General features: G+C 43.3%; 1 protein-coding gene across 6 annotated transcripts in view; it reads left to right on the top strand.

The window, feature by feature from the left end:
- Positions 1-13,613, top strand: part of Erich1 (glutamate rich 1) — a 74,705-nt gene extending 61,092 nt beyond the window's left edge. For 3 of the 6 annotated variants that reach the window (XM_052751759.1, XM_052751755.1, XM_052751756.1), the window contains 3 exons: positions 6,437-6,877; positions 9,660-9,854; positions 13,206-13,613. In XM_052751759.1, the coding sequence (XP_052607719.1) occupies positions 6,437-6,877; positions 9,660-9,854; positions 13,206-13,279 (710 nt within the window). In that variant the 3' untranslated portion in view covers positions 13,280-13,613. The other 3 variants (XM_052751753.1, XM_052751754.1, XM_052751758.1) reach the window with 3 other exon arrangements.
- Positions 13,614-13,964: the final 351 nt, after the last annotated feature.

The following is a 13,964-nucleotide window of genomic DNA, read 5'->3' as shown; positions in this document are numbered from 1 at the left end:
CCTGGTCTATAGATGGAGTTTCAGGACAGCCAAGCTTAGGCAGTGAAGGAAACTATCAAAAACAGAAAGCTGGTGAAGATGTAATTGAATGAAGGGGCCATGTTCCAGCCCCAGCAAGCAGCAGAACTTGGCAGCTTCGGCCACATGGTTCTGGCTTTAGAGTCAAGGATAGAAGAAAGGGGTTTTGGCTTCCTCCCCAACTAAGGAAAGCCACTGAGGACAGGCACGTGTCAGGGGTGTCTCTGAATGGAGGCCTAGAGAGGCCACAGTGTGAAGCTGTGAAGGTGAAGCCTATATTGGAAACCCCAAGATGTTGGAGATGCCAGAGCTGTGAGATACCTGCCGAGGAGAGCTGCTAACAGAGAGTGGAAGAGAGAAAGAAGTGTGTTGCAGTCAACAAAGCTGAAAGGAGTTGGAGATCTGAAGAGCATTTTGACACCAGACATGGGAGATGCAGCATTTGGAGTTTGCCCAGCTGGTTTTCAGTCTTGCTTTGGTCCAATATTTCTTCACTATGCTCCCTTCCTGTTTTGGAATGGTCCTGTATATTCTGTGTCATTGAATGTTGGAAGTATGTGATCTGACTTTTGATTTTGATTTTACAGGGGATTTCAGTTAAGAGACTTTGAACTTTGGACTTTTAAGTAAGTTTGAGACTGTTATAGACTATAGGGACTTTTGAAGTTGGACTGAATGCATTTTTGCTTTATGATATGGCTACAAGCCTTTGGGGGCCAGGGAGTGGAATGTGGTGGTTTTAAAGAAAATGGCCCCCAAAGGGAGTGGCACTGTTAGGAGGTGTGGTCTTGTTGGAAAAAGTGTGTCACTGTGGAGGTGGACTTTGAGGTCTCATATATGTTCAAGCCACACCCAGTGTCTCAGTCCACTTCCTGTTGCCTGTGAGTCAAGATGTAAGAACTCCCAGTTCCTTCTCCAGCACCATGTCTGCCTGCACGCTGCCATGCTCCCCGCCATGACAATAATGGACTGAACCTCGGAAACTGTAATCCAGGTTCAATTAATGTTTTCCTCTATGGGAGCTGCCATGGTCATGGTATCTCTTCCCAACAGTAGAAGCCCTCACTAAGAGTTGCTGGGAGTTGGTCTGGGGTCTTCTACTCCATCTCCTTACTGGGGATCCATCTAGGAATGCACCGGCATCACATTCTTTCTCCTGATGAACTATGCCGTTCACACTTATTTGTGCCCTTACCTCTTAGGAAAGAGCTTGTCCACACACTTTGGGATTTTCTTTATATGCAGCAGTATGAGTCTCATGCACTCTCAGTTCCCCCTTTTTTCTGCCTGGGTCCGTCCTGAGATAGAGCTGATCCACAAGCACGTGGCCTGACATCATTCTTTCTTTCTAAGTCAAGGAAAGATTTTAACATGCCAGCATGGTGTATGGCAGTAGCAGGGATCTTTTAGCTACTCCTTAGCATGTTTTGAGTTTTCCTTCTTGATTTTTTTTTTTTTTTTTTTTTTGGTTTTTTGAGACAGGGTTTCTCTGTATAGCTCTTTGCCTATCCTGGAACTCACTCTGTAACCCAGGCTGGCCTCGAACTCACAGAAAGGCATGCACCACCACCGCCCGGCCTTCCTTCTTGATTTTAATTGGACCTAAGACCTTGTCATATAGTAGTATCAAAATTTACCAAGTAGTTGCTATCATGGGAATCTTTTTATTACTATCATTAAGATTTTGTTCAAGTTTTTTTTTCTTTTCTCCCCTCCTGTGGTGCTTTGAACACGAATTGCCCCACAGGCTCATGTGTTTGAATATTTGGTCCCAAGTTGGTGAAACTGTTTGGGAAGGATTAGGAGGTATTTGTGGCCTCGTTGGAGGAGATGTGTTACTGGGGGTGGAGGTGGGGCTTTCACAAAGCTCCCAGTTAGCTCTCCCTGCTTTGTGATTGTGTCTCAAGATGTGAGCGCTCAGCTATTGCTCCAGTGCCATACCTGCCTCCCTGGTGCCATGATGCCATGATGCCATGCTGCCATGCATGATGGCCATGCACTTTGACCCTCTGGGACTAGGAGCCCCACATTAAAAGCATTTTCTTATAGGTTGCCTTGGTCATGATATCTTACCACAGCATTGAAAAGGAAGCAAGACATCTCCCTTGCAATGTCTTCATCAAGTTTCAGAGTGGGGAGCAAACTGTGGGTGCACTGTCTTTTCTACTCTCCAGTAATAGTTCTGCAAGGTGGACATAGGCTTTGTTGTTGTTGTTGTTGTTGTTGTTGTTGTTGACGTGTTCAATAGGATTCACAGACGAACCTAGATTTGGCATTCTTTTTAGTTTTGATTTATGTGCATGGATGTTTTGCTTTCACATGTCTGTGCACTGCTTGCATGAAGGGCCTGTGGAGGCCAGAAGAGCACTGGATCCCAGGGAAGCAGAGTTACAGACAATTGGAGCCACCATGTGGGTACTGGGAACTGAACCCTAGCCCTCTGGAAGAACAGTCAGTGCTTTTAACAGAGTTACCTCCCCATCGCCACTCCCCCCTTTAATTTTTAAGAACATGCAACTATTCAGGTTTTCTGTTTCTTCATCTCTTTGGTAAATTGTTGGTAAATCTGAATTCTCTGTTTCTTGCAGATTGTCTAGCCTGTTGTATGGTATAGGTCAAAGCATCCTTCCGCTGGGTTGTCGACAGGAATGAGGTATCCTCTAGGGTGCTGTGTCCTGATGTTGGTAGCTGTGCCTTCCTCCCTCTCTCCTTGACACGTCTCAACAACTATCAGTCAGGTTTTCTTTAAAACGTCAATGATTATGGATTTTTCTCTATTTGCTATTCCTGTGTTTGTTTTCCTTCTAATTTGCTGTTTGCTTGCTTATGTTTCTTATTTATTGTTGTTTTGAGGTCAGATCTCCCTACATAGCTCATACTGGTTTAGATACTACCCACTGTCCTTCCTTAGTGTCTCAAGTTCTGGAATTATAGAGATTCATACCACACCATGGAGAAACAGCCATACACCTACATACATATGTGTGTGCATGTATATATTTATAAACATATTTTATATATATAATATATATATATTTGTTGTTCATTTTGCTTTTCAGTGCTGGTGATAACCCAGAGCCTCGTTTATATTAGGCAGATACTTAACCATTGAGCTATATCCCTGTCCACAGTTTTGTATCCCTAGACCTCTACCTACTTAAGATAAATGCTCACTATTGATTTTCTTACCTCTTGACATAGTTAACATCTACATCTGGGAAGGACTTAGTGGCAGTCTATACATTTTGAGATGGCATAATTTTAAAATAAGTTTAAACTTAGTATTAAATAATAAGTTTGAACTTATTATTTAAATATCAAGTTTAAAATAAATTTTCCTCATTGTAAAGCAGTGTATGTTCAGTATTCCAGACATGGAAATAATGTAAATACAGCAGGGTACAAGCAAATCTGCACTCATCTCATCCCGAGCGACCGTAGTGGACTTCCCAGGTCTGGGTTAACAGTGACTTTTTAAGTTTTCCATTTCAATAGCACACATATATTGATTTGAAAAAAGTATAGTAAATACATCACTTGAGAGCTGTTTTGCTGCTGCTGCCTTTTAGAACGGCTACTTTATCGTCTTTTTTTAAATAGCAGATCAGTGTTGTAATCGTTCTCAGTGTGACCGCCATTCATACTATGGTATGACCACTGGGAAAAGAAGCCACAGAGGACAAAGCTGGCAGCTAGCTGTAGTTCTGGAGGTGGCCGCAGATAGCCTGAGGAGAACTGAGGAGCCTCTACCCACCTCCTTAGTGAGCAGTCAGGACTCACATACCAGAGACTGTCACACTGGCTCCCAAATGTGCCCTTCCTTTGAGATGGTATCTCTGGATTCTCTTCTCCAAATTAATGACATTAAATATTTCTAAAGATACCAGTAAGAATTTTTTTTCCTGTTATGAAATAAACCCAAGAAAAACGGTTCCACAAACAGCAGTCACTTTGGTGCTATGAATATTTAATAGACCGTTTCATGGTCAGGAATTCAAAGATACTTGAAATCAACATTGATCTGTAGCCACGCTTAGCAGGCCCCTGATGTCAGTGCCTACTTGCAAATGAAATGGAAAAGTACTCTATTCAGAAATCCACCCATGATTAAGGGAAGCAATTTATGAGCTAGACCATAATCTAATACCCTGATTTTATGAGGAGTAGTTCTGGCCTCGTGTCAAGTTTGAGATAGCAGTAGGTTTCATAGATACCGTTGCTAAGTGTGTCAGGAGAAAACTGAGAACTTTCATTCAAAAATAGCAATGAGATTTGTTCACCGTTCCCACAACACAGCATCTAATCCGACAAGGACACAAAGCTCAGGGGTGATCCATGTCAGGTGAGAGAGAAGGGTTCACGCTCACTGAAAGACATCTCTTGACATTTTCAAGGTGGATGAGGCATACTGCAACTGCTTATGCATCTCCATGGGAGTTAGCTGCACATAAGGATTCCAGTATGCAAACAGAGAAAGGGACCCTCCAGGTCATTTCCTGTGGGGTCAGTAAGCAGCACTTTGGTTTATCTTGGTTTCTTAGGAGTATACAGCTCAGAAATCTCAAACAAGAATTTTCTAAAATTCAAAATTGTCTGAAAAGCAAAGCTCAAGGTATAGGCAAGCTTTGCACTTGTGGATATGGTCAGGCAGGGAGGACCCGTAGTGCATGAGTTACATGTGATGAGAAGAATGTGGCGTCCATGCCTGTATGCTTAGACCTTCAAACGTGTAAGATAGTGTGTGATGGAATGCAGAATTTTGTGTCATATTTTTTCACGGTCCCCATGTATATTCTCAAGAGTCTCCATATACGTTCTTCAGGAGTCTCTATATACATTCTCCAGAAGTCTCCATATATGTTCTTCAGGAGTCTCCATACATATTCTTCAGGAGTCTCCATACACATTCTTCAGGAGTCTCCATATACATTCTTCAGGAGTCTCCATATACATTCTTCAGGAGTCTCCATATACATTCTTCAGGAGTCTCTCCATATATGTTCTTCAAGAGTCTCCATATCCATTCTTCAGGAGTCTCCATACACGTTCTTCAAGAGTCTCCATACACGTTCTTCAGGAGTCTCCATATACATTCTTCAGGAGTCTCCATATACGTTCTTCAGGAGTCTCCATATATGTTCTCCAGGAGTCTCCATACACATTCTTCAGGAGTCTTCATACATGTTCTTCAGGAGTCAGTTCTGCGCTGTCAGACATTCCTCTCATTAGTAACAGCACATACACTGGGTGTTCTCCCACCTAACTCCGTGTGCGATATTTCTTCGCTGTCACTGTGTAGGGCTGTGCTGCTCGTGAGATAGCTCTGTGTTTCTCACTGATAGGTCACTCGTACTAGCTCCTGCAGTCAACTGTAAATGTCTGTTCCCGTTCAGCATTACAGCACTCACATTCTGAAGGCAGACAGCTAGAGACTGAGGCAAGACGATCTCAAATTTAAAGCCAGCCTGGTGTCAGCTATATAGGAAGCCCCTATCTCAAGAAAAATAAGTAAATAAATAAGAAGACTAAGCCGGGTGGTGGTGCACGCCTTTAATCCCAGCACTCAGGAGGCAGAGCCAAGTGGATCTCTGTGAGTTCAAAGCCACCCTGGTCTAAAGAGCTAGTTCCAGGACAATTAGGGCTGTTACACAGAGAACCCTGAACCCTATCTCAAAAAACAAAATAGATAGATAGATGATAGATAGATAGATAGATAGATAGATAGATAGATAGATAGATAGATAGATAGATGATAGATAGATAGATAGATAGACAGATAGATGATAGATAGATAGATAGATAGATAGACAGATAGATAGATGATAGATAGATAGACAGACAGATAGATGATAGATAGATAGATAGATAGATAGATAGATAGATAGATAGATAAATAGATAGATAGACAGATAGATGATAGATAGATAGATAGATAGATAGACAGACAGATAGATAGACAGATAGATAGACGATAGATAGATAGACAGACAGATAGATGATAGATAGATAGATAGATAGATAGATAGATAGATAGATAGATAGACAGATAGATGCTTGATAGATAGATAGAAAGAAAGAAAGAGAGAGAGACTAGTTCATACACTTTTATTCCAGGACCATGGGAGATTAAATTTTTCACTAATAAAATAACAATTACATCCCCAAAAACACACTGGATGTCCCAATTCTAATTGCTGTGAGTGTGTATATTTGTTTTGTAGGGCGGGGGGAATCAGCTAGTCATGTGAATTGTAGTTTATACTAACTAAGGTTTAAGGGGTGTGATCACTTAAGGTAAAGTAATCACTGAAGTAAGTTGTTCAAATTTCTGTAAAAATCATGATGGAAAATGTATTTAAATTAAATGTGGTTGCTATGGTTCTATTATACTAAAAATTACCATATTTGAATTTTTTAGCAGAGCTGGATCATCATGATCAACCAAAAAGGAAAAGAATAAGAAAACGCAAATCCAAGAAAAACATTAAAAACCTCAATGATGTTGCTATAAAGCAAGCAGAACTCGAGATGCAGCCAGGTCTCTCACAAGAGAAAGTGCATCCAGAGCATCCGGATGCCCCCAAGATGAGCAAAAACAAGAGGAAGAAGCTGAAAAAGAAGCTGCAGCTGAGGAGGAAGAAAGCGGCTGGCCTAGTTAAGGCCGTCGGGATCACTTTCCTGTATCAGCCCGAGAGCAGCAGCGAGGCAGACGGGGACTACGTTGAGAGAGGAGAGGCCGAAGGCGACCAGGAGGGCTCAGTCTCAGGCCCCACCCAGGAAGACATCGAACTCGCCAACAGTAAGGCAGACAGCCTCCTGAGTTTCCTCAAGTCAACACAAGAAATTTATTTTTATGATGGTAGGTGTCCTATCCATGTTTTCCTTTGAATAATGACATCCACTTAGTATTAGGAAAAATAACTAAGTGTAGGGCTGGGGATTTAGCTCAGTGGAAGGCCCTGGGTTCAATCCTCAGCTCCAAAAATAAATTAAAAAAAACTAAGTATAGTAAAATACTTAAACTGTTACTGTATAAAACACATGCAAATATCAGTCTTAGTTATTTTTCTCATTGCCCTGATAAGATGCCTGACAGCAGTCACTTAAGGAAGAAGAGGGGGCGTATTGGCTTTTACATATTATTTTACATATAATGAAGAGAGTTCTTCACGGTGGGGAAGTCGGAGCACGGGGCTTTAGGCAGCTGGTCCTATGGCGCCCACCGTCAGGAGGAAGGGACAGAGGGACAGTGAGTGTCTGTCCTCATCTCTCTTTCTCCTTTTTATACAGTCCAGGGTCCCAGTCTGAAACAGTGCCCACCCACAGTGGGTGGATCTTCCCATTTTAATTAGCCCTAATCAATAAATCTGCCATGGGCTTGCCCAGAGGGCCATCTCACAGCTGATTCTAGCTGACAGTTTGGACTAACCATCACAATATTCCAAGTCAATAGTTAAGTTTCAAGTCAAAACCCAGAATATTTCAATTCTTTCCAACATGAAACTACATTAGCCCATGGCTCCTACATGTTATTTCTCCTGTTTACCTTGTGGGAAACTACAACCAGTGCTGTGAAGTTGGGGCTCCCACCGTGAAGTTGGGGCTCCACATGTGGATTGAGCTTATGAGCGTTACCTCTCTAGAGTTAGGCTTTGGGATATGTTGGTGTTCGAGGCTGTGTTTCTAAATGAAGAACATCCCAGCTGGCAGCCACCAGAAAAATAAAAGAGCCGTGGCTTTTTCCTGGAGGCACACTTACTTTTATTTTTCATGTACAACTTGCTGGCTTGAGTTTTCAGTAAGCATTTTTTAGTAACTATATATATATATTTATATAGGATCTGAAAAATATAAAGGTTTATCCTCATAGTTGACAGTTGTTCATTTTCATACTATTTTATTAGCAATTGACCTAAGGACCAGAAAGAGCAAGTGCCAGTCAGGATCCACCATGATCACACTCAGAACAAGCTGCACTGGAAGTTTGCTCTCCCATTTGGATAAGCTTCACTGGGGGGTCTAGGAAAAGGTAGAGGGTATACTAGATGCAAATTTCAGCCAGATATGAAATGTTCTTAAGAGTACAACTGAGAAGTATATAGTCATGTGAGAAGTGACTGTTTAAACACTACTGTAAAAATATTCCTGTAATTGTTTGTGAAATGCCCCCAACACAGCAGGAGATCTAACACCCAGATGACTGTAACTCAGGAAGAGGGTAAACAGGGCAGGAACTGTTTCTAGAGATGATAACTGGGCTTTTCAAAGTGATAAAGGACATACATACTCCAGCAGGACCATCTTAGTCAGTGTTCTATTGCTATGAAGAGACACCATGACCACAGCAACTCTTATAAAGGAAAACATTTCATTGGGCTGGCTTACAGGTTCAGGGGTTCAGTCCATTATCTTCATGGTGAGACATGGCAGTGTGCAGGCAGACATGGTGCTGGAGAAGTAGCTGAGAGTTCTATGTCTGGATCCTCAGGCAGCAGGAAAAGTGTGCCACTGGGTCTGGCTTGAGCTTCTGAAACCTCAGAGCCCACCCCGAGTGACACACTTCCTCCAGCGATGCCACACCTCCTAATAGCACCACTCCCTGGTGACCAGGCATTCAAGTCTCTGAGCCTGTGTTGGCCATTACCATTCAGACTACCACAAGGACTAATACAGACACCATCACATATAAGCACACCGTCAACCACAGAAAGCTGGTGGCAAAGAAAACCCTGATACTGGCCGAGAAAATATGGTGCCTACTACAGTGGAATTGTGTCCCGCTGCAAAAAAGATTGAAACTGTGACCCTTACAGGAAACTGGAACTAAGACCTTCATGATGCTCAGCGAAACAAGCCAGGCTCAGATATACAGACGTTGCCGTTGTTTTTCCCATATGGAAATATGAATTTGCATGTGTGTGTGTGTGTGAGTGTGTGTGTGTCCAGGACATGGGAGTAGAAAGGGGACCATGAGATGAAGGAAGTGGGGAGGGAGGACAGCAGCAGGTGTGGAGAGCATGTGACATGGAAGCAGAAGGAGGACTAGTTAGGGACCAGAAAGAGTGGTGATGTCTGCGGGCAAAGGCAGCGGTGAGGCAAGTGAGAACCGGGTGTGCATGGGAAAAATAAGGGAGATCCACACTTAGTGTGCTAAGTAAAAATAATAAGTAAATAAATGGAAAGTTTAAAGACCTTTAAAAGAGCCAAAGAAAAAAGACCCATTATCTTTCTAAGACAGACACCTAGATCAATGGGCCCTTTGGAGAACAAAGCTGGCCTCTTGGGTGGCTTTCCTATTCGTGCTGAACAGCAGGAACTCTTGCTCTATTGCCAATGGTTGTAAAGCCCCATAGCATGACTTTGAGCTTGGTTTCCTTGTCTGTTTTTTCCTGCTGTTGTCTCTGACTCGGAGCACTGTGTTATGCTTGGAAGGTGTTTAAAAGATCAGACACACACAAGCTGACTCTGCAGTGTCGTTCCAATAGTGGCACGTTATTGTCTCTTTCCAGAGTTCTATTCCAGTTCTCCCCTGGGAGCTTGTTCTATCTCATGCATCTCATCACAAGCGGAATGTGTGTTTGAGGACTCTTAAGGAAGTGAAAGTTTATCTTGAATCTCAGATCGTGCGTGACTTCTTTCAGATACTTCCAAAGACATCGATCCAGCTGTGTGTGTAGAAACGACAGAAGAGCTGCTGAGCCTCCTTGAGTCTCGGAGCATGCCTCCCTCGGATGTGCTCATTCTGGACCACATGAAAACTCTGCTGCTTCTGCAGGACACTGAGAGGCTGCAGAGCGCTCTGAAGATGTTCCCAGAGCACTGTATGATGCCTCCTGGTAAGTACTGCAGTGTCTACTCAAGGACTTCCTCCGGATCTGAGCATAAAAAGATACTCATAGAATAGAACATTCAGAGAAAGGGGCTTCATGTGCTTCTGGTTGGCATAAAAAGATGCCTCGTCATGTATGCAAAAACATAGATGCCATCTAATTTTTGGCCTTTGAGTTATCAGTTTTGGGGGCTCTGAATTTAATTGGGAGTGGAATAATTCATTTTTCTTCTTTTCTTCCCTGTCAGTTTGGCAGAGGGTGAAGTTTTCTGTCTTCTGAAGATCTTGATGCTGTATTAAAATCTTATCATTGGAACGGTTAGGACGAGTGTTGGATTACTGTGGTGATCTTTCCTTTTCTCACTTCTCCGATCTTTCTCGGTCCCCACTCTATGCAAACTGTAGTATGTGGGTATCAGGCCTGGTGTGTGGTCCTGTCTGTCCAGAAGGGACGGATAGAGGAGTATGGGGGTCTGTGGTCCTGTCTGTCCAGAAGGGACGGATAGAGGAGTATGGGGTTCTGTGGTCCTGTCTGTCCAGAAGGGATGGATAGAGGAGTATGAGGGTCTGTGGTCCTGTCTGTCCAGAAGGGATGGATAGAGGAGTATGGGGGTCTGTGGCCACCTGGATACAGCTGAGGGGAGACGAGAGGACAGAGGCTTCTTTGTGACGATGACTGAGGAGTCCTGAGGGACTTGAGCAAAGATGACCTGCGACAGGCCAGAGAGGAGACAGAAAAGAAATGGAAGGAGGCCGTGGGGCCGAAGAAGCTCCTGGGAAGTCCGGGTGTTTCCTGGGGAAGACGAGGGGCTTCAGATGCTCCCCTGAAAGCAAGGACCACCGCCTGACAGGCCAGCGGCCAGTTGCCCTTATCATGCCTATTGGATTATTTGGCAAATTTAAATATCCATGTTTAAATATCCATAAGAAGGTTTTATGCTGAACTGCAAAAGGTTCTATTTTTTTTTTTTTACAACTTTTTTTTTTTTTTTTTTTTTTTTTTTTTTTTTTTTTTTTTTGGTTTTTCGAGACAGGGTTTCTCTGTGTAGCTTTGCGCCTTTCCTGGGACTCACTTGGTAGCCCAGGCTGGCCTCGAACTCACAGAGATCCGCCTGGCTCTGCCTCCCGAGTGCTGGGATTAAAGGCGTGCGCCACCACCGCCCGGCCAAGGTTCTATTTTTTAAAAAGAAAATCAAGGTTAAGGAGATGGCTCAGCAGGTATGAGCACTTGCTAAATATTCATGGGGCCCAGATGTGAATCCCCAGCCCCCACCTAGAAGGATAGCAATGAACACATGTGCCTGTATCTCCAGGAGCCAGCATAGAGATACGCAGATCCCAGATCACTGGCCAGCCGGCCTATCCAAATGATGAGCTTTCATTTCATCGAGAGGTGTTATCTTAAAGAGTAAGGTGGGAACCATCGGGGAAGACTCCTGGAGTCTCCCTGCGGCTTCTGCATGCACACGTACAGGTAGACACATGACCACACACACCACATTTACCACACTACACACCACACCACACAACACATAACCACACACACCACGCCACACACCACAAATACCACACTACAAACCACACCACACAACACATAACCACACATACCACACCACACATCACACATACCCCACCACATACCATAAATACCACACCACATAACCACACACCATACACCACACCACCAACACATAACCACACACACCACACCACCTCCACATGAACCACACACACCACATCATACCACACCACACACCATACCATACCACACAACACATAACCACACATACCACACCACATACCACATGACCACACACACCACATCACATAACTACACACACACCATCCCACACCACACACCACATAAAACCACACACACCACATAATCACACATACCACACACCACACCACACCACACCACACCACACCACACACACACTCCAAAAGTGTTTTTAAAAACAAACTATATAAAGCTAGGTTTATTAGGTTAAACCAATTGGATTTTTTTATGAGATGAAATTAATTTTACTTGTCCTGCTCTGGCATAAAGACCTTCATGTATGTGTCCTGAACACATCTCGAGTGTGCTCAGGGGTAGGCTATGCACTTAAAATTGTTTCAGTGTCAAGCTATTTTGTGAAATAAAGTTTCACAAACAACTAGATGTTATTCTTAAATACCAGGTTTGCCTACGGAGATTTGGCCTGTGTCACTCTTTGGGATTAGGTTTTATTATTTATAAATGAGCCTATGAAGTCTGATAGCTGTGTCTGCCATCTCTGGGGTCTGAACTTGAAAGCAGGCACATGTATCCTGCCCACCGTATCACCTTTCTCTCCCCGCAGCTTGGGGATTCTCTTCTGAAACTACAGAGGCTTTACTGAAAAAGAACTCGGATACCTTTCACAGGCTTGCTGCCTTCAGGTTGTTAGGACCATACAGATGCTAACGAAAACTTGGACTCACACCCCCTTGTTCTGTTGTTATCGTAGACCCCTTTATGAGCCAGGCTGCCATTTGCTGAGCTGGCCTCTGTCACACTCAGACACTTAGGGACAAGGTAGGGATGTTTACACTCAGTTCCCTGTATTCACTGTGTGGACTTTCCTTACATTATCCCAACAGAGAAAAAAAGAAACTTAGAGAGGTCAAACACCTTATCCCTAGGCAAAAAAAAAAAAAAGTATTAGGAGGGGCTCAGAGGGCTTATAGGAAATAAAGGGGAAGTTGGACCCCCCCAGCACCAGATCTCCCAGATACTAGGTGCTACATGGTTTGGAAGTAAAGCATCAGATGGACCACATCAAGGGTAGCCCAGGGTTTGGCCAGGCGGGGGGAGGAGTAACCTCTGCTCCCACCCTCCACCTCCAGGCTTAGGTTAGCTTGTATTCTCTGTAACTGTGGGCTGCAGAAGTAGAACCGTCCTAAACTAAACTCTAGATGTGTCTGTTCTGGGACCTGTGACTCACATGCAGCCAGGTGACTATAAAGGCAGGTATCTGAGAAAAGCCTTGAGTCCTTCGGCAGGAACGGGACGGCTGGCAGGTGATGTTGGCAGTGTACTCTGTCTCCTTAGCCGAGTTTTGGCTGTCCTAGCACAGCTTTGCCACCATGAAAGCCAGAGGCTGTGCGACTCCCAGTACACACCACTTGGGATTCTGATTCTTTCCATGACACAAACTGCTATTTTCTTTCTATTTCCATTTGCAGTGTACCATCGTCAACTGATTTTTATACCAAGATGGCTTTTTGTTAGATGTTTCAGGGTTTCTCAGGGTTCAAAGAGCTAAAACCTATAAAATAATCATTATTTATGATTTTATTTTTTGCTTGTTCTGTTTCTGTTTTTGCCTTACAGACCATGCCAGAGTAATCTCAGCTTTCTTTAATTATTGGATCACACATATTCTTCCTGAAAAAAAAAACCAGTGACTAAAACAGTACCTTTTTAAGAAGAGCTACCTACTATTTAACAAGAAGATGTTAAATACAAATATGACCTGAACTGAGACTTCACTCTTGTACATAAAGGTTTATTTTCTTTGTGAATCAAACGCGGAGACATTGAAGACATTTCTACCTTATTATTTATTTCTGTGTTTGTGTATAGTTGGTAAGATATTAAGTGAGAAATTGGGGTAAAATTCAAGTGTTTCACTTGCTGATTGTTACATATGTATTGAATTACTACATAAATAGATTTTTCTAATGCCTGTAATAATTAAAAACAGACATTTTATTAAATAAACAATATAGTTGAAAGTTATCATATTTGTTATAAAAAAAAAATCACCTTGTGTCTGAAAACCATAATGCCTAGGGAGGTGACCCAGCGTGTAAGAACACTAGCTATGCAAGTGATGCCGGAAGTTTGGTCCCTGAAACCCAAAGCGCTTGCCATGGCACACATCTCTAGTCCCAGCATGCCTATAGCAAGATGGGAGGCGGAGATGGGAGAATTTCCTGGAGGTTCCCCAGCCAGCTCGCCCGAAGTCTGCAGCGCAGCAGCAGAAACAGAGACCCTGCCTCAACAACAAGGAGGAAGGCAGGGACCTGCTCTCAAGAGCCTGCTCCTGAACATTATTCTCTGACGTCCACTGTGGAGTGTGTGCACCCG

This window comes from Peromyscus californicus, unplaced genomic scaffold (genome assembly GCF_007827085.1).
Source record: "Peromyscus californicus insignis strain IS unplaced genomic scaffold, ASM782708v3 Scaffold_23__1_contigs__length_62951481, whole genome shotgun sequence".
Lineage (NCBI taxonomy): Eukaryota > Metazoa > Chordata > Mammalia > Rodentia > Cricetidae > Peromyscus > Peromyscus californicus.
Note: the sequence above shows the minus strand (reverse complement) of the source record. Positions and strands in the feature narration are given on the sequence as shown.